At 46.5% G+C, this 23,674-nt stretch overlaps 1 protein-coding gene across 1 annotated transcript; it reads left to right on the top strand.

Annotated features, from left to right (window-relative positions):
- Positions 1–3,883: 3,883 nt before the first annotated feature.
- PSMB7 (proteasome 20S subunit beta 7) lies at positions 3,884–23,218 on the top strand (the record flags this gene model as incomplete). The annotated part of the gene is made up of 8 exons (XM_079544524.1): positions 3,884–3,945; positions 4,025–4,118; positions 4,201–4,298; positions 4,763–4,903; positions 5,894–6,009; positions 11,193–11,251; positions 22,129–22,280; positions 23,035–23,218. 8 exons carry the CDS (start codon positions 3,884–3,886, stop codon positions 23,144–23,146), a joined length of 834 nt encoding a protein of 277 aa, XP_079400650.1. The 3' UTR covers positions 23,147–23,218.
- Positions 23,219–23,674: the final 456 nt, after the last annotated feature.

Raw genomic sequence — 23,674 nt, 5'->3', positions numbered from 1 at the left:
CCATCGGTACAGCGACAAGGCAGGCAGCACAGCGCTCAGCACATGGCCCAGGGCTTTGCTGCAGGAACGTGGCCATAGAGAAACCACCTTTATACTGCAGCTACTCGTCTCGGGCACAAGATAGAAGGGAGGGTCTACAAACAACTGCCATGAGCAGCTCTACGTCAACTTACAGGAATGCAGATGTTGAGAAAGAGGAAGTGTTCTGTGTCTGGTTGAGCTGTGGGAGTCTCCGCAGTTTTGGAGCAGCGCTTTGGACAGACTGGCACAGGCAGCTGGGAGAAAGTTTCCCCTTCTTTCTGCTCTGTCCCATCCTCTCCTTCTTAATCCCAGATGCAACATCAGTGCATGCATCCGAGGACCAGTCCTGGGAGACCTGCGACAGCAGGCAGTGTGTGAGGTGGAGGCAGCGCTGGGGATGCAGGGAACCCTGTGGCCACTGCATCTCCCTGCAGCCCCCGGGCTGGGCAGGGGTCCTGCACCTCCCTGCGCAGGGGCTCTTCCTAACTGAAGCTCTCTTCCTCCTTCCCAATTGTGTAGTTTTGCCAGTTTTTTTTTTCTGCCAGAGACTAAATAAAGCTTAAAACTTACTCTACTAATACCACTAACAGAAGGACTGCTGCAATTGTTAACAGAACACGAGGATTTCAGGCATTTGTCCTAAGCAGTATTGACAAGTGATAGACAGCACAACGATGTCAGTACAATAATGCTAGAAAATACCATCACATAAGCACTGGACTTTCCTCTCTAGCATCCTACAGAATCTAGCTAACAGCAAGCAAAGGGCTCCCCATGCACTTTCCTCATCCCCCTTGTGGAGGGGGATGGTCTACTTCTTCTTCTATCTCTGCCAGCTCCTTTTCCCTATTCAGAAAGTTTTTTTTTTTTTTCCCCAGAAGATCTTTGAAACTCACTCCATATTTCAGTGTGTCACCCCTTGACTGTGCCACTCTCCCAGCTTCAGCCTCTTCTTTCAGTTTTTAGTAAATAAACCCTCTAGTGTTTGGTCAACTTTCTATTTCCTCTGGGTCTGAACGCCTCCAGATGATCTCTTGCTTTCAGAAACAAGAAGTTATACAACAGAAATTCCTCACAGACCACTTTCCATCCCAACCTGAGTAAGAACTTCCTTGATTAGCCTGAAAAGAAAGCCACAGGTTGGTAAAATTTTAGTCTATCTATCTCGTTACAATCTGTCAGAGTTGTATTTAAATTCCTCTGACAGATTCTTGGCCTGTGCATTGTTAACAGATCGTGGTTGAGGCAAGATGTTGGAAATTAGAGTGATTTTGAGCAGGAGAGACACATGGTGCAGTTATTCTCCAGTTCAGCGATTATCTCTACCTGGCTCCACTCCTAACACAAGTTCACCTTGGGACATGACAGTCACTGCTGGCTCGCTGGGGAACTCGTGAATGTATTTGCTGGGATACGTGTGACACGGCCATGGTGAGGATTTGAGCCCAACAGCACTGTGTGTTTTCTTCTGGACAATATGCATTGCCTCTGACCACAGCCACGCACAGAGTTGGGTGGTGCAGGGACCTGGTACAGCCTCCCATCAGTTCTGCGGGCATTAGGCATGAGGGAATCGGACGTTCTATTGCCTGCAGGACTCTGGAGGACTGTAGAAAACTCAAGCAAATTATACAGTGAAGGGCATCAAACCAGAAACAAAGTTTGCAAGACAACAACTACAAAAAAGCCTGTGTAAGGTGCTCAGAAAATATTCTTAAGGCTATCAGTTTTACCTACATACTGTGGTACTAGAAACAGGTACTGTGCCAGGATGAAAGGAAGAACCAAGTGTTTATCTGAACCTCTGCCAGTGTTAACCAGCAATAGAAGGAGCTCATGGTGCACCAAGACAGCTTTGAATGAGGGAAGAGCCCTACCTGCACATCTGCAGGAGAACCAGCCGCATACCTGAGAGGATAGGAAAGACACTGCATTACTAGAAGGTAAAACAATAATTGCAGGACATCTGCTTGGTTGTCAAGGACCAAGAGGGAAATAAAGCTGTTGTCCCCTCTAGCTAAAACCTGCTGTTTCTTTTTCCCCAGACTCTCAACCACCAACTGCTCCATAGTTTGTATGCCAATCCAATTTTGATGCCTGTAATTCACCCCAGAGACTATTTATTTTAACTTTATCAAGTGAAGAGAAAAACAACTGTGTTAGAATTAAAAAAAGAGCATCTGGCAGCAGGATATTCCTTCTCTCAGACAGCTTCCCAGCCAAACTGGTGTACCGATGTACAGAAAAATGGGAATTAAGTTACCCAAGGGTTAAGAGAAGGGGGAGAAGAAAGTGCAGACTGTAGGTTCTTTGTGTGCTCATCTTCAAGGTGGTCTTCTGCAGTCTGTAGAAATCAATGCTTTCAATACACAGCAAACCACCTCAAACCAGGCAGCCAAACCTTATCTGTGGCCTGCACCACACGGAGGCAATGAATCCATGTGTGGAACACCGTCTGATTCAGCCTGCGCCTAAAGAATCCTCCTCGAAACACTGGAGGGAAAAGCAGACACTATACAATAGCTTTGCCCACCCACCCCTTCATCTGAACAGTACACGGATGGGCATGTTCATTGTTAAATAATTCGGAAGGATGCTGCAGACGTGCAGTTTTGATCTGGAGACGTGGGGCTCTGCTCTCTTTTTAGGCCATCTGCTAACTGGGTCCCATCCAGAGGAGCCTACAAGATGTCTGATCCACTTCAGATGCAGGAATTGCTGCTCCTTCTGGGTGGGCACACCTGCTCCTCTCAGCGGTGCCTTGTACCCTGGATGCTGTGCCCTGAGGATGAGGCACCTTAAGAAGGAAGACATTTGGTAAAGTGCACAGGGAAAGTTTCCTTTAGGCAAGAAGCCAACACACTACATCAATTCTTATGGTGTTCCACAGGGAGAGAGGGCTTCACTTAACGGTTTTAATTTCAAGCACGCATACTTCTAGAGTGCATATGAGATACGTGCCAAGCTTTTGAGAAATTTCACTGTGTGTCTGCACTGCTTTTGAATGGGTCCTTTCCTGGGGAGCCGCCACAGGTTCTTGTCTGCGGACATGGTGGGCCGTCCCATTTCCTGGGTCAGCTGGAGGAACAGAAAAGCGAAGGTAGAGGTTTAGAGTAGCGTGCTCAGAAGACACTGAAATAACATCACTGACCTCCACGCGCAGCAGGGCTGTGCCAGCGGTAGGAACCGCATTTCTCGTTTCTCTCTCACCATACAATTACGTTAACAGCTCAGCAATTTTAGGTAGGTTTGCAGTTTCTCTTATAATTGTAGATTCTTCAGAAGATCTAAGTAAAAAAGTTTGGATTTCCCCCCCTTTTTGTCCTTTATTTGCTCTTTCATTTTCTTTGAAAGCCTCAACCGCGGTGCGCGGTGCCGGACGCGGAGCGGCGGCCGAACACAGCGCGTTACACACAGCCGGTGGAAGAGCCGCGGTGCGGGGCCGTCCGGGCCGGCGTTCTGCTGCCCTGCAGACGTTCAGGGCGTTCCGGACGCCCACCGGCCCGGCCTGCTGTCGGACCCGGCGGTCTCCACAGGTCCCTTCCAACACAGCAGCGCCGCGTCCCCGCGCCCCGTGCTTTTCGCAGACACAAATCGAAGCGCTTTATTGCGGCACGCCGGGCTCGCCCACAGCCCCTGAGCCCGAACCGGGGAGAGCCGCTTCCGCGTCCCAGGGCCGGGCACCGCGCGGAGCCTCGCAGGGCGCAGCCGACAAGGCGCACAGCCCACAAGGCACGGAGCCGCCACCGCCATTTCGCGGCGCTGCGCCCCGCCCCAACCCCGGCCGCAGTCCCGGCTCCGCTGCGCGCGCACGCGGCCGCCCCGGAAGCGCTCAGTGCGGCCGTGACGGAGCAACGCGGCGATGGCGGCGGTGTCGGTGCTGCGGGCCCCGAGCGGCGGATTCAGCTTCGACAACTGCGCTCGGTGAGGCGCGGGGCGGGCGGGGCGCGGGGCTGGCGCGGGCGCGGGGCTCGCACGGACCGCGGGGCTCCTTGCGTTGCAGGAACTCGCTCCTGGAGGCCGAGCTCGGGCAGGAGGGGCGGCGGCTGCCCGCGGCCCGCAAGACGGGCACCACCATCGCGGGAGTCGTCTACAAGGTGAGCGGCCGCGTGCGCCGAGGCGGCGGGGCGGGGGCTGGGGGGGCGCGGAGCCGGGCTGAGGCCTCGTTGTGTCTCGCAGGATGGCGTGGTCCTGGGGGCCGACACGAGGGCGACCGAAGGGATGGTCGTCGCTGACAAGAACTGCTCGAAAATACACTACATCTCTTCCAACATCTAGTGAGTATCGCAGGCGGCTCTGCTGTGGCGGCGTTGGGAACGGATGGGATTTTGAGCTGTGTGTTTTGCCGCAGCGCAGACCGGGGCGTGCTCTAAAACGTTAACTGGCGTTTATCAGAATGGGCTGCTCGTTGTTTGCCGTTTCGTTTGCTTTTTGCTTTGCGCTCTGCAAGCGTTGGCTGGCTGGGATGTTGATTTCCTCAGGTTTGCGGTGAGGGAAAGGAGTGCTGGGGCTGCGTGCAGCAGTAAGGCGGCTGTGGTTCGGAAACTGCAAATGGCGCCTTGGGGCGGCAGAGGGGAAAAACAGCAGTTATGGGCGTTGAATGGGCTGGGATAACTCGGGGAGAAAACGTAGAAAAGAAGCTCGAACGTGTTGAATAAAGCAGCCGAGCTCCAGTTTGGCCACGTTTGGTTATTTGCTTCTCTTCCCCCGCTCACCGAGTGCAACCTGTAATGACTTTCAGCTGTTGCGGTGCGGGCACAGCTGCAGACACTGAGATGACGACTCAGCTGATTGCTTCCAATCTGGAGCTCCATGCGCTGTCTACAGGACGACTTCCACGTGTGGTCACAGCTAACCGAATGCTGAAGCAAATGCTTTTCAGGTGACTGAATGCTTTCTTATTTATTAGCTATGCTGTTAAGGCCACCAGCCGTGACATGTTCTTGTGGTGGGATGTCTGTGTAAGATCCATAACGAGACTTTAGGAAAGATTTAAGAGTTGTTCTTTCCTTCGTAGCTGTTTGAACCGAGATGAAGGAAACAAAGCCTGCAGTATTTAGAGAGCCCATGCTGCAGCTGTACAGCATAGATTAATATTATTGGAAGTTTTGCCGTTGTTGTCTTGAGGAAAAATTATCTGCTTGCTTGGTTGATTGCAAGCTGTTGTACTATGGCAATTGCAATTCCAATCAGCAATGTGACTTAAAACACGCCATTAAATTGAGGGCACGTTCTCCAAACCTTTAAGTGTTTCAGTATTGTTTTTAATACTGTTTTTCATAGAAGTAAAAAATACTGTTGGTAGAAAGAAAGAACGAAGTGTGTGTACTCGGAGGTTGTGCAAGCTATGGGAGAGTCTCCAGGAAAATAAAATAAAGCCTAAAACCAAATAAAACTCCAAAAAAGCTAAGTTCAGTAGATAGATTCTAATAATTCATCTTAGTTGTTTGATGCTGTATTGCTGGGCAGCTTGCCTTAAGTGTGTCACAAGACACAGTGAGCTGAAAAGTTACAGCAGCCAAGAAGATCTCATAGGGGAACGAGCATGTGTTCTTCAAAGTCCCTAATTATAGACTTAATCACAGATACAGGAATTTCATGTAGTGTTATAAAACAGAATTATCTCCTGGTTAGCACAAACATAACAGCCAGTCTCCTTGCTTGTCCACTGCATGCTTGTTCTGCTTGACAGTGAAATAATCATGTTTTAGTTAATTTCACAGATAGCAAAAGCAGTCTTTCTATTACAGAGCTGTACATGGTGTAAGCATGGAGAAATTCTCAGATGAGTGCGTTGTGGCTTTTAAACAAACAAAAACCCCACTGCTTTATCAGAGGTTCTCTCAGATTCATGTGTAAATGTTGTTCCTAGGTATCAAGGCTACATTGGTGCTGCCTTGGTTTTAGGAGGTGTAGATGTCACTGGGCCTCACCTTTACAGCATATATCCCCATGGATCCACTGACAAATTGCCTTACGTTACCATGGGTAAGTGCTGCCTCCATTGTACTGCAGTGTAAGAGCATTGCATCTTCCTGACTTGAGCATTCTACTTTGCTGGCCAGAGGTAACCAGCATTTTAGCTTGCTTTGGGATTAAATATTTCCTTGAACACGTAGTTTTCGCTCCTTGCTCAGGAGTAGTGATGGTGGCTTCCTTAGAGCCTGAGAACCAAACCATTCTTTAATCTATATGATTGCCTTGCTCCTTCCTGTCACTCCTTTGTCTTCTTTTGAGATACTGTTTTCCTCTTCAGCTGGTTTTTCAATTTCTGTGGTCCTCATATTCCAGGGGCAGAGATTGGCTTCACAGGAGGGTTGTTATTCCAGAAGTTCCCATTTGCAACTTAAAAATAATTTTGTCTGTCTTAAGTAAGCGTTGTTGTGCCTCCAGTAGTTTGATGCAAGTGTTGAATCCCTTCACACCTGTGTGGATCCTTTTTTGGTGTTACTGCCAGCAGTTTGGGTTCTGAAAATGAAGAAAAACCAAGGCAAACAACAATTCTTGTGCACAAAGCTTTTGCTACCAGTGGTTAGAAAAAGCATGCAAACCAACTTTGTCTATATTTTTATTGGAGCTTTAATATATTGCTTTAATATATTACTCATTCCTCATTACTTCAAGGGAAGGTGTACTCCTGAAAATGAATTCCTTTGAGATCATTTTCTTAGGATGCTAAAAACTCAGAGAAGGCTTAGAAGAAACACATTGAGGTTCTGGTGCACACAAGCCAGGTCTGTACATAAGGTACTTTCTTTTATGGGAAAAGTGGAAAACAAAAACCTAAAATGCTTTAAAGCAGAACTTAGAGAAGTGTCTCACAATGTATCTCATAAAGGTTGAGGAGGTTTTGTGTGAGGGCACCAAGTGTGAACCTGTGCATACCTGTAAGTGTAGTACCTGTTTGGAGAGGCTCTGGCCTCTGAACTAACTTGCCTTGCTGGAATTAACAAAGTTATTTTTAACATACAGCCTTTAACAATTAAAGCTTTCCATGCCTTTGGCCTGCGAAAACTGTACAGCTGTTCAACAGAACGATGCAGTTAACTGTATGGTAAGGAGAACTGTGGTTCCTTTGCAGAGATGTCTGCAGAGGTAGTGCTAGACCAATAGATGGTGCCATTACCTTAGGAACTGGTGAATTATTTCCTTGGCAAAATCCGTGTAACAGTCACGTTATGAGATGCCATTGTTTAGCCTCTAATATAATTATAAAAAAAAAAAAAGTGTAAATCTCTGATTCTTGTAATTGCCTTATATCCAATGTTGTAGAAAACTGTAAAACCATAATTGACTTTAAGCTGCCAACTGCTAGCAGTTAATTGCCTGAATACAGTCACACAGCTGCCATTATGTACGTGGTTACTTTTGTGCCTATGTTTTAAAAGATTTAAAATGTGATATTTCTGAGCATCCTGCCCATTCCTCCTTCCCTCTCCAAAAAGAAACTGAAATAGAAGAGTAAGCTCAATTAGGTAGGGAGCAGACTTTCCTGGGATTAATTTTACTGCAGCTTTAGCTTTGGTTTGCTGTCAGCTGTGCCAGATCTGCCTGGTGATTGCACGTTCCTTCTGTGCAGGATCCCACACAAAGCCCTTCTCAGCACGATGTCCTTTACCTTTCTGCTCCTGGTACCCTGCGTGTGTTTGAGCGAGAGGAGATTTGCTGATGTGTATCAGTGAAAGATGGTGCTGAGGCAGACAATGTATCAAAGATCAGAATAGGAACTGTATTTCTATTTCATTTAGAGTATGATTTTCACCCCTCCCCCAAATATTCTAAGGGTGCTTTATGAAATCTGCGTGCGTATCTTTGAACAGCTGTTTTCTGGAAATGAATGTGATTTTTCTGTTTCTAATGTGCTCAGATATCTTGCCTGGAATATGTCTGTGGATGGATATAGTGATGTCCTCCCTTGCAAGGCAGATTTAAAAGATACTCAGTGCTTATTCAGGAGTGAAAACATCAAATTAAACTGTTTATGCTGACAAAGGACAAAATTGGATTTCAGCAAACGATGCAAGATTGTCTGATTGCTTGGCTTGTCTGGGAAAGCTTCTGGCCAAGAAGCTTATAATGAAATGCATGCATAAAATTAAAGTAGTTGAAGTCTGTAGTTCAGCTTTCGGAAGCAGTAAGTGTGTTCCAGCAGTCTCTGGTGGCAGAAGCCAGTCCCCCGGTGCCAGCAGTGCTCCATATTCATAAATCAGCTCTTCATGCACTAGCAGTGCTGTCCTGCCGAGCGAGCAGCTCCACTGCTGAGCCAAGGCCCCTCGGCCAGGAAGCGGGCTGAAAAATGATCGCGATCGATGGGGCTGTGGAGATCGCCGGGTTCCTACCCAGAGCGAGCGGCGATTGAATTGCAATGAGTGCGGGTGAGTAAGTGCCCTGTCAGGGAGCCCCGGCACTGATGGATGGAAGTGCTAAACGCTGCTCTCTGCAGGCTGTGCACATCGTGTGCCGGGGGAGCTGGCAGGTCCTGGCTGATGGGAGCGGGCTGTGCTAAGCGCTGAGAGCTGCCTGGTGGTGGTTTGCCCACGGGCCCAGTTCTCTGGGAACGCAGTGGTGGCTGCAGACCACAGTGGAGGAGTCAGCTGGCTGTTCTGCAGGTATCGACAGCTACCTGTGCCTCTAAATCGCGTGTTGAAGTGGCGCGGCTCCTTGTGTAAACACCAGTCGAGGTTTTTAAAGTCACTTCCAGTCAAATACAGGAGGTTTTTGAATGATTCGGTTGTGAACGCTTAGTAAACGGCCCGTGTTTCTTGAGGAAGTAAAGCAAACTCTTATGGTGTCATAAGTCTTCTCATTTGTGCTGATCATTAGACTGAAAAACACTTGTCTCCAAGTAAGCTTTGCCAATTTGTGTAGCTCTTTATGGTTGTCTGTTTAGCAGTCAATGTTTCTAGGTCTTTAGATGTTAGATTAATACTTCCCAAGTATTCCTCTTCTGGAGGTGTAGCTCACAGAGCATGTATGCACAGGACATTCCTTGGAATCAGTGCAGTGCTTCTGCTTGTGTTCCCACAGCCAGGTGGGTCCAGGCTTCCCCAGGTGTTACGGGTGGGTGCGTGGTGTAAGTGTGCTTCAGAGCAGCTCCTGTGGCCGTTGTCGAATAGCAGACGTGTTTTGGTGGAGAAGTGTGTGTGTATCTGTGTTTCTAAAGGGCAGTTGTTACAGCTGGTGCTGGTAACAGAGAATTTCCATTGTGATGTTCAAAATGACAAAAATCTCTTCTTTCAGAAGATGTGGTGCTTCTGCTAGGGCTTTTTTTTTTTTTTTTAAGGAAATGCAAAATTGTAAGTCTTACCTTTACTGTTTGTAACTAGTAGAAGAAAAGGATTTTTAGATGTAAATGTTTACTTCTAGATACCATCAATTAAGACTTTTGACAGCTCTCTACAAACCTCTGTTATGGGACTGTCTGCATTTATTTAAAGTTAATAAATGTGGTGGTTATCTCATGTACCACAGCATGAGCTGCTTTCCTTTCCTTTCCCCTTCCTCCTGGAGCCTGCTGAGCTCTGTCCACTTCTTTGGTGAACTGCTTTTAAAAAGGAGCTGGAGGAATAACTCCAGTCTGTGCCATCTATGGAATAGTTGGAGTGTTCCATTATTGGTTAGTTTATCAGACACTGCAAGTCTTGAGAAATGAAGACCATTCTTTCATAGCTCAGTGGTTTCAGTGTAGGAATTTGTCAGCCAATATCTGTCAGGTTTTCATTCTGGCAAAATATTTTAGGCTTCATAGTCTCAAGGACGCCTCATCTGAGGGTGCCGTTGTTTCTATGCTCTGGTTCCAGGGTTTCCCCTTCTGCTTATGGTAGGCCTTCAGTAGGGTGCCTAAGGAGCATGGTCTTAAAATTGAGATCTGGTCTCAGAACCCTCTTCCCTTTTTGTTAGAGATACTCCTGCGTTATTCTGCAAAAGGAGTCGTGTTTGAAGTGCCGTGTTTGTTCTGGAACGCACCTCATTCTGCCCTTGTTGCAGGGATCAGTGCAGCCCTTTTATTTGGCGGTTTGTTCTGTGATATCAGCTGTTTTTATAAGCAGTTCATTTCTGCTATTACCTGCTTAAAAATCCTTTTTATTCCCAGCTTCAGCATTTAGAAAAAGGAGTCACGTATTGCTCCGAGGTGTGAATGAATAGTCATTGCCTGTAATACAAGTACACACTTAGAGCGTCCTACTGCTTTTAGATGTGATGTATTTGGTACTGTAAAGGTAATGATCCTCAACCACAGCAATATTCTGTAACAGGAATATCTGTCATATTCATTGGGATTACCATGTTCATTGATTTGTGTCTGTAAATCTGCTGTTTCTACCCTTTAAATTTGATCTATAATTGGGCCTCCTTAAATGGTTCAGATAAGGTAGTCTGTATTTTCTCAACAGTGTCGCTGTCAGCTTCTCCTTTTTCATTATACATTCAGCAGACTTGATAAAATCAGCAGGACACCTCATTTGAAACTGTTTAATCGCTGCCTTTTTCTTTCACTAAACCATTGAGGTGGTCAAGCGATATACACAAATCATTTTAAATAGAAAATACGGCTTTCTCTGTGACCCAGCTAAACAGATAGCAGTATGCAAAACAAGTTAAAAAGTAATAAATGCCAAAAAATCTTCTAATTGGAGTAAAAAATGGCAGGTAACTTTGTTCGCTCCCCAAAAGTAGCGCTCTGAAATATGGTCGGGGCTGCAGACAGACGAGAGCTCTTCCCGAAGGTTCTGAACAAAGCCGGTCTGCGGTTCCAAATGGCGGTGTGCTGCTTTCTGTGTCAGTTTGTGGGTGTAAGAGTGCTGATGGCACGTGCCGTTGAGTGCTGTGGGTGCAGCCGGGCTCTGCTGTGGTTCTGTGCCTGCAGTGCTGCTGGACAACAGCAGAACTCGTGTTCTCATCTCTGCCATCTGGTCTGCCAGAGCTGAAAGTAAAACGGCACGGAGCGATGGGAGCAGAGCTGGGCAGGAGCCCTGGGGCCGTGCTGGGAGCAGTGGAGGTTGGTTGGGCTGCAGCAGGTCGGTGCGCAGGTAGGCTTTGCCTACGTGTGCTGCTTTTGTCAGCTTCCTTTAAAACCTGCCAAATAAGTGCAGAGAACCAAACTCCTGTGTCTACATACAGTATCTCAATATGTTATTGCCTAAATAAATGTCCCGATTGTGTTGCTGCAGGTTCTGGCTCACTGGCAGCTATGGCTGTTTTTGAAGATAAGTACAAACCGGACATGGAGGTAAGAAATGTTATTAAAACAGGTGTTTCTTTCTGAGTAATACTTGGTGTTAAGATTTGAAGAGGTTTGGGGCTATAGAAAAGAAGCTCAGTCTGCTTTAGCACTTTAATGTATTGATGTCAGCTTACTGCAGAGCTGTAAAAAATTTAAGGATGAGGTGGATTTTAAGAAATGAATAATTTCTTTCAGATCTATGTATGGAAAAGCTCGTGTGATTTTAATGTAGATGAAAAACTTCAGGAATTTAACAACCTTAGCATAGTCAGTTTTGCTGTTTTTCCGTTGGCCATCAGTCCATCTCTTTTTATTTTTTATCTTTTTATTTTATGCAACTCTTAATCTTTAAAAAAAAAAACAACAACATGGTTGCAAACCAACAAAGTGTTGAAGTTGTTTAGGAAAGTCATTGGATTTTGGGTTGATTGGGTTCTGAACACAGAACTAGCAGCTGCTTTCTTACTTTTCCAATCTACCTAAGAACTGATCAGTGGGAGATTTGCAAGGTTGTGAGTTGTGTTGCTGATGATATGGATCAAACCTGAAAGATGTTCAGGTTGGTTGGGCAGTCTTCCAGTAGCAGAACTGCTGAGCATTCAGTAGTGAGCAGTTGTTTGGTGCTTCCCAGATGTGGCCCTGTGCTGTTTATCCCATATAGCTGTAGGGGCTCATGCCTACCAAAGCGCAGTAATGTGTCTGTGTTGCCTCAGTATCTTGGGTAGGATCTGAAGAGACTTCTGGCCTTGAGGATGTTTATAAATGCTGTCCAAAAAATGGTAATCTTTAAGTAGGCACTCAGTATCTTCTGCTGCAGCACTGCAGGAGGTGCCTGACAGAAGGAACCGCTGGGTGTAGATTTCCTGCTCTTCTTTTTTCCCTTTCTACTGCTGGGAGAATGGCACAGCCTCTTTTCCAGCCTCTTGTGTGACTGCGCACTTGGCACTTGTGTGCTATTCATACTGAAAGCAGGGATACAAATCCTTGGAATCAACAGCTACAGCATAATAGTCCCCTTTCAGGGACACAAATGTCAGAGAGCTGTGTGATGGAACTGAAAATCTTACCTCATTCTCAGCTAGTTCTCGAGCTTGTATTTTAAGTCATTCTTTGTGTAAGAGCAACCAAAAAAGGCACCAAAAATTGGTAAATTTCCAACTTTTCCTACTTAGAAAGGTCATCCTAATTAAATTGCCTTCATACGCAACCATAAATGGCAACAGATACTGCTGAAACAGGCGTGTAGAAACGCAGCGCACCAATTTGAGGCAGATACTGAGATCTCTGAGAGCACCTTAACCCTTCCTTTGTCTTCATCCAACGTTCTTTGTCTGATAACAGGGCAACCATCTGAACATCCACACCAGTGGAGTTTCAGGTGCTCGAGTCCAGCCCTGTTCTTCAGCATCTCTTCGTGTGTTGGCTGCCATCTTAAAATATTCACCTTTTTGTGCCAAATGTATTTTTCCAGTAACGTATCCAAATAGCGTGGTATTTCAGTTGGAATTAAATCTGAAGGACGTTGTGTATTCTATAGAAAATTTGCTGTGAAATGGCGATGATGAAGTTCAAATTCCTGCAGATTAATTTAATGCAGTGGATGGATATTTTGCTGCCGAGATCAATGCTGCTTTCTTGTGTGCTAATTGTCAGAATATCTTGCTAAGGCTACTGGAGGGGAGTGGTGTGCTGCAAGACCATCACATCACAGAAACATGATTCAAAGGCAAACTGTCCTGCACCCTCTGGTATCGACTTGCAAATTAGCATCTGGAATGTAATTAAACAAGCTTAATGAAAGTAGCAGCTGAATACTACTGGAAAAGACAATCAGCTTTTTTCCCTCTGATATATATTCTGTACTATTGAAGCTGATCACCAAACACATCGTGTGAGCGCAGTTAAAAAAAATTAGCATTTATTTGAAGAATAGGAACTGTTTTTCATTCTGTTATGCTTTTGGCATGCACTGGTGTCCCATGAGAGCCGTGCCACAGCAGATAGTGCACAATATTTATAAATCCGTGACAGGCAATAATAGCAACTTGAAAAATTCTTTTGCTAGAATTTCAAGTTGAGAGCTGCCAAAAGCTGAGAGGATCAAATCTGCAGTGGCAGCTGCTGTGCCCTACAGTTAGAATCATAGACTTTGAAGATTCTCAACTTAAAGAAAAGGGGAAAAAAAAGAAGAAAAAAAAAAAAAAAGACTGCAGGCTTAGCCAATTTTTGCAGGTTTCTAGAGCCCTGGCTCTCTGCCTTTTGAAGATGAGTTGCTGAAGCTTCTACCACTGCCTGAGGCATGCTAACACCAGCAGGATGTGTTTTTTTCCACAGACTTAGTGTGTCTTCAGATTTAAGCAGCACACGCTTTATCAGTGCCAGCTGTGATGGTCCTTTCCCTGGTTGCAGTGCCGGGAGATGATCTTTACCCAACATCCTTCAGAGAAACTGCTAAGATGGATGGTGACGTACACAAGTGCCACTTCTGCAGTCTGATTTATGGAGGCATGTTTCATTATGAAGCAAGTGCTGGCCTCTAGAGGAACCATTATAGATTGCTGAAGATGTGAACACTTTCAGCCCTGAAGGCCTGTAGATGCTTCAAAAATGTAATGCCAAGCACCTAACTACTGTGGAACAATATTAATCTGTCATGTGGGCAGCTATAGGTCTGCTTTAAAAAACATAAGTGGAAGAACAGCGCTTCTAATAGAGTGGTTTGAGCTCAGATCTTCCGTTGCAGCCAATTTTTCTTTCAGGAGAGTGGCCACATGGTTTTTAAACCTCAGTCAGAATTTGCAAATGCATTCATGCCTTCCGGTGCTGAACAGCAGTGAGGAGATATGGCAACCATCGTGATCCAGGGGAAAACTCGGTCTGCAGTGGTAAATGCTAGAATTCAGGCTTTGTCTACACTGTGGTTGTTGAATTTCTGGGGAAACTGGGGGGCACTGTGTATTTTTATCCTGGTATTTGACTTTTTTGGGAAGGAGAAGTTTTTGTCTGTAGAAGAATAGCTCGATGTCGTGCAGCTCTGTGTCGCCATGGATGAGTCCGTGTGGAGCAGGCTCTGCTGCCTGCCTTGGCTGCATTTCAGCAAAACAGCCAGGTCAGTAAGAATGGGATCTAAAAGGAAGAGAGGGAGAAGAAGCCATGGAAAATAGTGCTGTTGCAGAACAAGGAGGTACGCCTTGATGTGATGAGTTCAGGGGCACGGAAGAGGTGGGGAAAATGGACAGAGTTGGAGCCTGGTAGATATTTGTAATTGTAACTAAGGCAGATTGCTGCAAAGATACGAGATTATATTTAGTCATTTAAGATACCATTTTTTTAAGCGTGGCATTAAGAGGTGATGAGTAAAAACCAGAAGCCTCTGGAGGGGCAGGAAGAGATTTAATGGGGTGGTTGTGCTGCTGCAGCTCGGCTGTTGCACTTGTGCTGCCCCAGAAGTGTCCATCTTCTGCAGCCTGCCCTCGGAGTGGAGCTGTGCTCCTTCACCTGCTAGCAGATTGGGTCGTTCTGCCTTTGCTAACTTGTTTGGTTTTGACAAACACAGGTTGGAGCGCAGCCTTAGGAGCAGGTCAACTGGCAGATTTGGGTAGCCCTCTGTGGGAGAAGCAGTGAGCGGTCAGAGGTAGCAGCTGTGGCTGTCAGAATAGGTGTGCTCACAAGGAAATTGTAGGGGGAAAGAGGGCTGGAAGTCCAGTGCTTAGGCCCGGCTCTCCTAGTGCAGCTTTGTTCCTGGCATGGCTGCTGTCATTGAGAGACGTGAGGCCAGTGCTGTGTCCCCATGACAGCTGTGATGTAAAGGATGCCTTCCTCCAGGCTCTGCACCAAAAGCCTGTGTTGTACCAAAGGGAAGGCCGCAGAAATGCCCCTTTCACCACGTTGACTACATATCACATATTTATTTTACAGAAATAAGCATCAGACATAGTACAGAATTTTATAAGAATGTGTCATTTTCTTCTGTTTTTGAACAGGTGACACACAAACCATTCTGTTATATTTCCTACTGCTCCTTGGTAGGGTGGCATTATTTTCATTTATTAACTACTGGCAATAACACTGAGCTATTTTTGGAAACTGTCAGAACTCTCTGATCTCCAACAATAGTTGTCTCATCAGTCTTATTTAGGCTGCATCTGTGTGATTCAAGGCTCAAGAGCAATGACAAGCTGCATATGAATGCTGTATTCATTAGTGATGGTGATCAGAATGCCTGTGTCCCGCCACAGGGCTCAGGTGTGCGGGCTGCAGGCTAATCCCACCAGCTGACACCACCAGCTTTAATGACTCTGGAAGGTGACCGCTTGCTGGGAGGTTTGTTGGCTGAACTCGGGCAGCAGACAATAGGGATCAAGCCAGGCTCTGGGAGGTAAGCTGGAGAGCCTGCCTGGGATACTTGAACCTGTATTGGTGTCAAACACGGAGATTAAGGAAATGGGGGGGAAAAAATCCTGATTCTGTGAACAAAAATGATTACTTAGATATATAGAGCACATAAATACTGCGTATTCCATTAGCAGTGACAGTAATGGAGATGGTTGGCTGCACATCTCTGCTGCCTTGTGCTGATGGAGCTCGCTGGGATGGGGTTTGTTGCTGTCCATGTGTACCTGTGTTACTTTCTCCTTGGGAGACCTGGATTTCTGTGTGTAAACTTCAGGGTTACTGCAGTCAGATGGGAAGCAAAGGCTTTCTGTGCTGTTCTGTGCTGTTTCATGGGTTAAAATTACTGTACACTCACTCAGTTTTTGCATGGTGTGTCAGACATTGGTTCTGTTCTCACTCTCATGGCATTGCGCCTTGCGCTGATTGATTGCTGTTGTAGGACTGCTGGATTTAAAACATTCTGTACCACTTCATAGCTGGGCAGGCTTTGAAATGGCTGAAGTCACTGGAGACATGTTTTGAGGTGTTCCTTTTGAGTATATCAAAGTACAATTTCTGTGCAGAAGTCAGATGGGATCCATCTGGTACCAGCAGAGCGCCAGAGCATGTACCTCTGCTTCTCCATTTACAGGCACATCTTGCCTTGGTTTAAATGGGGCCTTGCTGCATGACCAGGGGCAGCCGTTGCTTCACCTCTGCAAAGTAATTCTTAAACTTTGTGCACAGTAGTGTAGATGGGCAAGTCAGACACAGGGCTCCATGTTAGGAGATCATTTCAGTGCTGGGGGAGGCTGCAAGGCAGGTCATTATTTTGGATGCATTTCTCAGGAGCAGGCATTCTACCTTAAATTGCTGGGGTCTGTGCGTCTCCCACAGCTGCAGAGCCGGAGCCCAATGGCTCCAAGTGCTCTGGATGATATTTCGGGTATTGCGGAGCCGCTCGCGCAGTGAGAACAGCCTGGAAGGAAGGGAGGTGAGGGGTGCTGCCCTGTGCTGGTAGGAGGCTGTGCACGGCTTTGGTGCTGCAGGGCAGGGCAGCGGAGCAGCCCATGGCACAGCCTGCAGCAGCACAGCCTGTGGGATTTACTGCTCCCTTACTGCGGGGCAAATTTGTTTTGTTCTGAGCACCGCCCTCCTGGACACCAGGAGCTTCTCCCGAGTACAAGCGATAGATTAAATGTGTTTTCCTATTAGTGCTCACTTCAGAGTCTGGAAATAGCATTAGAAGAAATCCTGCGGCTGTGAGAAGAGCTGGTGATTTAATTCTGTCCGCAGACGTTGTGCACGTCTCCATGTAAGGAATGAAATATAGGAACCGGTGCTACCAAACAGTAGTTCCCAGTCATATACGTTTTTTGCCTTGGCAGGTAATTTGGCATAAATTGTTAATGTAAATCCAGGTTAGTGGGGAAGACATTATTTTACTAAAAAAGATAAACTGCTGATTAATTCAGTATAGAACTCAATTACAAATTGAAAGTGTCTCTGCGGGATGCCAGTACCCTAAAGACAGCAGATGTTGAATTGATACTCCAGCATATTTCACACTGGTATGAAATATTAACGTGGTTTATTGTGGTGATGTGCTGTGCAGTGCTGGGGAGGAGGAGCTGCGACGAGTCGGTGCGTGCAGGCAGCCGTAGCGATGGAGCAGGAAAAAATGGAGTTACTGAGAATCGTAATGAAGGACTTTGCTTTATTTTGTTTGGAAAGTTCTTACAAGAACGTTTAGGAAAACAGACATTTTCTGTAACACATACCTGCGTTTCTCACAGCAAAGCACATCAGCTGCAGTGCAGGGCAGCCAACCCATCGCTGCTCCTCAGCAGAGCCTGCAGTGGTGCAGCCGCTTCTGGGGCAGCTTCCTGGTCTTTAACAGCTGCTCATAGTCCTGAATACTCCTATGGATGATATTTGAAGGCATGTCTTTCTTTACAGATTCTGCTTTCCACAGTACCTCAGCCTTACTTTGTGGCTTTCCAGAGAATCAATGAAAGATGGTGGGGAAGGAGTAGGGAGCAGCTGGAAGGACAGGCCGCTTCCAGAGCGTGTTCACTGTTGGAGATGGAGGGAAAGCAAGCTGTTTTGGTTGTCTGCTTGTACAAAACACGTTCATGAAACAAAGTTTATAATTCATCTGCTTAGGAGGTGCTGCTTGGCACCTGCTTTATGGGGAAGGTTTGTGAAACCTGCATGGCTGAAGGGACGCAGCCCGTTCCAGCTCAGAACAAATCTGTTCTCGCTCAGTGGGCTCTTTGGGTGTTTCCTTACAAGTGAGAAAGCAAAGTGCTTTTCTTCTCAGTTCTGTTCCCTCTTTGGAGTTAGCACAGATTTTAGCATTGCTTCCAGTTATGTATTGATCTCTACCACAGTTCCTCCCTCCAGACAGACTTGCACATCCTCTCACATGCTGCAGCCTGCCGATTTCTCTTCCGAACTCTAATTATGCTTCTGTAGGTGCTTATGTCCTTCAAGAGGTATCGCGTTCCCAGCCTCCAATTCCTGCCCTCCAATTCCCACCACTTCTCTACAGATTTTTTTATGCGTGTATTTATTTTTAACTATCTCAGTCCTTCCCAAAGCTTCTGATTTCTTCCCTTTCCGGCCTGCCAGCCCAGGGGGCTCTTCCTTTAAGTAGGATGAGTGACAGAATTCCAACAAATTTCATTCTGCTGTAAAAGTCAGATTTTATAATGGCTTTTCTTGCACCCTATGATACTCACTGTGTACTGATATTTCAGATTCTTGATGAGGCTTAGTGCTGGAGAGCAGCACAGCATATTGGATGCCCAGAGGATACTGGTGACCTGCAGAAGGCACTCATTTGTTTTTGGTAAAAATTAAAAAAAAAAAAAAGCTTTCTACAGTTTCAAATCTGGAAAAGATGTCGTGTTTGACTTGTGAAGTTATAGAAGTGCTGCTGCTGAAGCAGTGCAGCCGTTCCCTTCACTGCTGTAGGCAGTGATTAACTTATGTCAGAGCTGCTGGCACAGGCTGCAGTAACGTGAGGTAGAAATATCCACATCTGCTGTGGAAAAGTCTGTTCCAGTAGTACTTGAAATCTGGAAATTGCTTAAGTGAGAGGAGAAACTTGATTCAAGTCATATACAAGAGTAATGTGTAAAAGTTCCTTATTGGTGCTGTTTGGGACTTGTGCCGTGGCAGCAGTGGAGAGGCAATCCATCAGTTCTGAGCGTCTACAAAATGCAACTCTCCAGATAACAGGTTTAAAGTAAAGATTTAATACAGCCTCTATGTACTATGATGCTGCAGTGACAGTTTAAAACTCATTCTCTAAATCTCAGCAGACTTTATAGCTAGCAGTGGGCCCATATAAAGCTTAATGGCATTACAACACATAAATCATCTTTTAAAGATGCTACCAGTAGCTCCAATATTAAATGCAGACAATTGTCTGTGTTATAAATAATTTATCAAACACCGTTTCAGATTGGCCCTCCACGCTGAGTTATTTATTTTAGCCTTTACTGTGCTATTCCTGAGACACGCTTTGAAAGATCCATTACTGGTCAGTTTAATGAACTTGGGGTCTGCGTTTCCCCCTCAAGTACTGCGCTGCATCTGTGGTGACCATTACAGGGCTGATCTGGACCTCTTTGCGCCTTTTACAAGTGCTGCCCGTTTGTCATGGAGTGGTAAATGGAGCTGCACATTGGAGTCCTGGGACACATTGTGTGATGCAGTGATGGAGACAAACAGATAGCTCTATAAAGCGCTGCTCGTCACCGCTGCCTGGTGCTGCACTACATCACTCTTGCTGTAATCTCATTTAAGAAGCAGCGTGGACCCGAGAGAATGATATTCCCAGTTAGCTTGGTCTTTGCAGCCGTAAAGTAGGAAGTGCTCCTTTTATATACTCTGAACTTTTAGGGTTTTTTAAGATTAATTATTACAGTGACTCCTTCTGTCCCCGTCCTCAGGACTGTGTCAGCACTTTTTCCAAGAACCCCCTATTTCCAGACTGTAAAGCAGCAGTCTATGCTGGAACTTCGTATGCAGGATCTCTATCAAGAATTTCTTATTTTATTTTTTTCCTCTCGTGGCTATTCTGGTCATCTTTCTAAATTATGGAAAGGGGAGGAAAAGCAAACAGCTCTGTGGCAGGGTTTTCTATAACTAAAATTACTCTGGGTTCACGAGCTGGGCAGCACTCCATCAGATCAAAGAGCTGAGGTGACATTTTGGGCTGTGCTCCGCAGCGCAGCAGGGCTGCAGTGTGGGGACAGCTGAGCTGTGGCGACTGCGGCTTTGGAACTATTTTGATAGCAGCAGGCTGACAGCACGTTCTAAAAAGGAGAAAAAAATGTGGCGAGATGACACTGCAAGATTTTCACGTTGCTCTAAGAAAAGATTGAATTCAAGGGGGATGAAGCACCCACCAGCCTGCTGTGCTTTTCCTGTGCTGTGCTTTTGCTGTGGTGCTTCTCTTACACTAAGCTCATAGAATTGGGTAGAGTAATTTTGGCTCTGCCATCGGTTAATTTTAAAAATGAATTTACAGCCACCTCGCCGCATGGAGCTCTTTGCTGTGCCTGCTGTGCTGTGGCACCAAAGCACTCTGAGCAGCTCTGCGGCCGCAGGACGGCGTTGTGCACAGAGCTGTCCTTCCTGCAGGAGCAGCTTCTCCAGCGTGGCTGGTTGCCTCGGCTGGAAGTGCAGTGTGGTGGTGGAGGTTGTTGGTGTTTGAAGAGCAGGGCCGGTAGAAATGGATGCTATTTCTGTAGTTTTGCAGAGAAGCCTCACTGCAGGCCAGTACCTTAATTAAGCTGTCAGAGGAGCACTGCTGCTATTAACGTTCTTGCATAGCAGCCGGTGCAGAATGTGGGTATGTGCTGGCAGTGGTTGGTGCTGAGGCTGAGCCGGGTGCCGCTGCTGGGCGCCCTGTGGCTCGGTGCCCTGACACTGCTGCTCTGTGCACGGAGCTGAGGCCTGAGGCCTTTAACATGAGGCAGATGGAGGAGCTGGGTTGGTCGAGGTGAGTGGGGGCAGCTGCTGTGCTGCTCTGCGCTGAGGGCAGATGATGACTGGGATGGTGGGTTAGGGTTAGGTGGGAGGTGATGGGGTAAAGCTGGGAGCAGAGCTCTGTGCTCGTGGGCTGCATTCAGCCTCCCTGCCACCCACAGCGCACGTCTGCATGTGGCCTGCCAGTGTGTCCCTTATGTGTGCAGGAGAGAAGCTGTGCTGGAGGCAGTGAGTGTGCTGTGTTCTGGTGCTCTGGAGCTGCTGAGGGGAGTGGGGCTGCAGCACGGGATGGAGGCGCAGCCAGGCCCTGAGCCCCCAGCCCCATCCCCTGGGCTGCTGCTGGGCACCGAGCAGCTGGTGCTCTGATGGGGTGGGCTACTTTCGTGTGGCTGCACAGCACTTTTGTGGCAGCTGAATAGATGCCATAGGAAGGTGGTTTTGCAGCATTCCCCTGTGCTCGCAGTCATCACTTATAGTGTAAAATTAAGGGTGCAATAGCACTGTCAGGCGATTTCAAATACTGCTGCATCTGACCTATGACTTTCAGCAAGTTGCTTTTGAAATGAAAAGCCCTCCTTGGGAGCTGTAGAGGGAGCCAGTGCAGCTGGAACAGCCTGGGCCAGGAAAGAGCTTATGGGGAGCATTACAACTTGGCTGAGGCCTTTGGGGACAGGAGAGTGACCACAGCTCTTCTGCAACACTGTAACTCAGTTTTGATGGTTCTGAAATACTTCTCTGTAAAAGACATTAACCTGGATGTGACTGTTTGTCTAACAGGACGTGCTGTCCTGTTTCAGACTACGTAGACAGCTCCTAAACCGTGAAAACCAAGAATGGTAACCCACCAGAATGCATTTCAGCTGCTGTGTTGCACTTTTACAAGAAAGCAGCTGATACAAACCTGTTAGAATGGGAATCTTGGAGCTGTTGTGTGTGGTTCGGTCAGCACCTGCCTCTAAATTCACTGCACTTGTGTTCAGGACTGGAATTAGAACTACTGGCTGCAGTTCAGTCTGGAGCTAGGCTGCCTGCAGCACTGTTAAGATGAGCAGAATGTATTGTGCAAACCATGCTGTGTTCCAAAATCATATAAGTAATTTTAGTACTACAAAGGATCGAGTCGTCCCTACCTGGGGAAGGCAGTAACTGAACTAGTATGGGGCTTTACCTTGTGTGCAGCTGTGACAGGGGGCACAACAGGGAACCTGTACATTTGTGCAGAAGCCCTGATGATAAAACCCACACGTTTAATTTCTCCATTAATTGAGACAAAAACCCTGTTTCCTTGACTGTCTTTACTAAATTGGATGTGTCTGTTGTAAAGGGGGAAAGAGGTGGGTGGTGAGCAGGAGGAAGGCAGCCCACTGCTCAGTATGCTGTTGTTCAGCTCTGTAGTGCTTAGCTCATTTATTGTTGTGAGAGCTCACAGCTTCCACTGTCACATGGACAAACATTTCTGTGAAATGCCAACACTTGTGCAATGACAGCTTTCTTAACTTGTCCAGGAAGAAGAAGCCAAACAGCTTGTGAGGGATGCCATTGCAGCTGGCATATACAATGATCTGGGCTCTGGCAGTAACATAGATATCTGTGTTATAAGCAAGAACAAGTTGGATTTCATCCGTCCGTATGACGTGGCCAACAGAAAAGGCGAAAGGTTGGTATTTCTGAAGCTGTGCATTGTCCAAGGCTGCTCCCAGCAGTTCCTGTTTCCCATAATGCTGAATTTGGGCAGTCAGCAGACGCTACATGGGTGTGCTGAACTTCAGCTAATGAAGAAAATAAAATTAGTGGCTGCAGTTGGCAGGTGAGTAGAGGCTTAGTGGCATCTACAGGTAAGTGAAAGAAATTAATTGCCTGTCATCTCCACTGCGTTGAGAAACTGCCTTTGGAATTTCAGGCAGTTTGAGAGTGAAGTTTCACATCTGGGACTGAGCAGAGGCTTACCACTCCTGGCTGCCAGGAGAGTGTGTTACACCTTCAGAGCCACATACGGCTTCGCTGTGCCATGCAATGCTAAGTCAGATGCAGCAACGTTTCTGAAACGTGGCTTGGTTGCAGCTGGCTTTGTGTTTAATGCTGTGTTTGCACAGAAACCCAAAGTTAATACATTAGTAAAATTAATCTAGAGCTGAAAAGAATTAAATATGCTTTTTCTTTGAGCAAAGAATGGCCCGTCCAGTAATGAAATCCAGCTTATTTCTGTAATGATGCGAGTCTTAGAAATACGAGGTTAGCTGAGGCACGTGTTGCCAGCAGTTTAGATTTTGCAGCAACCACTGTGCCTCACTCACTTTAGACTACTGCAAGAAACTTCCATACCATGACCAGCTAATCAGTTCTGGCCTTTCAAATGAGTTTTCCTAGGCATTACCATCTCCCAGATTAACCCTCCTGCTTTCATTTACCAGGTATGGCAGATACAAGTGTGAGAGAGGAACTACTGCTGTTCTCACAGAGAACGTAGCACACCTGGAAATTGAGGTGGTGGATGAAACTGTACAAACCATGGATACTTCCTGAGCATCACGTGCAGCTGCTGTGTCACTGAGGACACACACGAAGTGTGTTTCACTTTTGGAAGCCTTCCTGCCTGGAGAGAAACATGCGACCCACACAGAATAAATAAAGAGGGGTCTGACCATTCTCTTCATCAGTGTTTCACGGGGTGCTCATTTCTTTTACTGCTTTTCTATGCTTGCTGTTATAAACATGGGGCTCATGCAGAACTGCTCCTACTTGAATTATCACAGAGGATTAAGAGCAGTATTGTGATGTTTACATCCCTTCTTCCCTGTTTTCTGTAGATAGGGACAAGCTACTGAGCAGATCCAGCCTTCACCTCATATAAATGTTCTAAGTACTATATTTCATCAGGGAGGAAAACACAACTGAAAAGCCTTAACCGTCTTGTTACTTACCTGAAGTTGTCTGCAAATTTCCACTTGGCCGCATCCTAGAACCCTGAGCTCGTTTTCCTATTTGAGATAAACTCATTTCGTGTTTACATTTACATCCTAAGAAGGAAAATCTCAAAGGGTTGGGCTGAGG

This window comes from Tetrao urogallus, assembly GCF_951394365.1.
Source record: "Tetrao urogallus genome assembly, chromosome: 19".
Lineage (NCBI taxonomy): Eukaryota > Metazoa > Chordata > Aves > Galliformes > Phasianidae > Tetrao > Tetrao urogallus.
The sequence above is the reverse complement of the archived record's forward strand: the minus strand, read 5'-3'. Positions and strand labels throughout refer to the sequence as shown.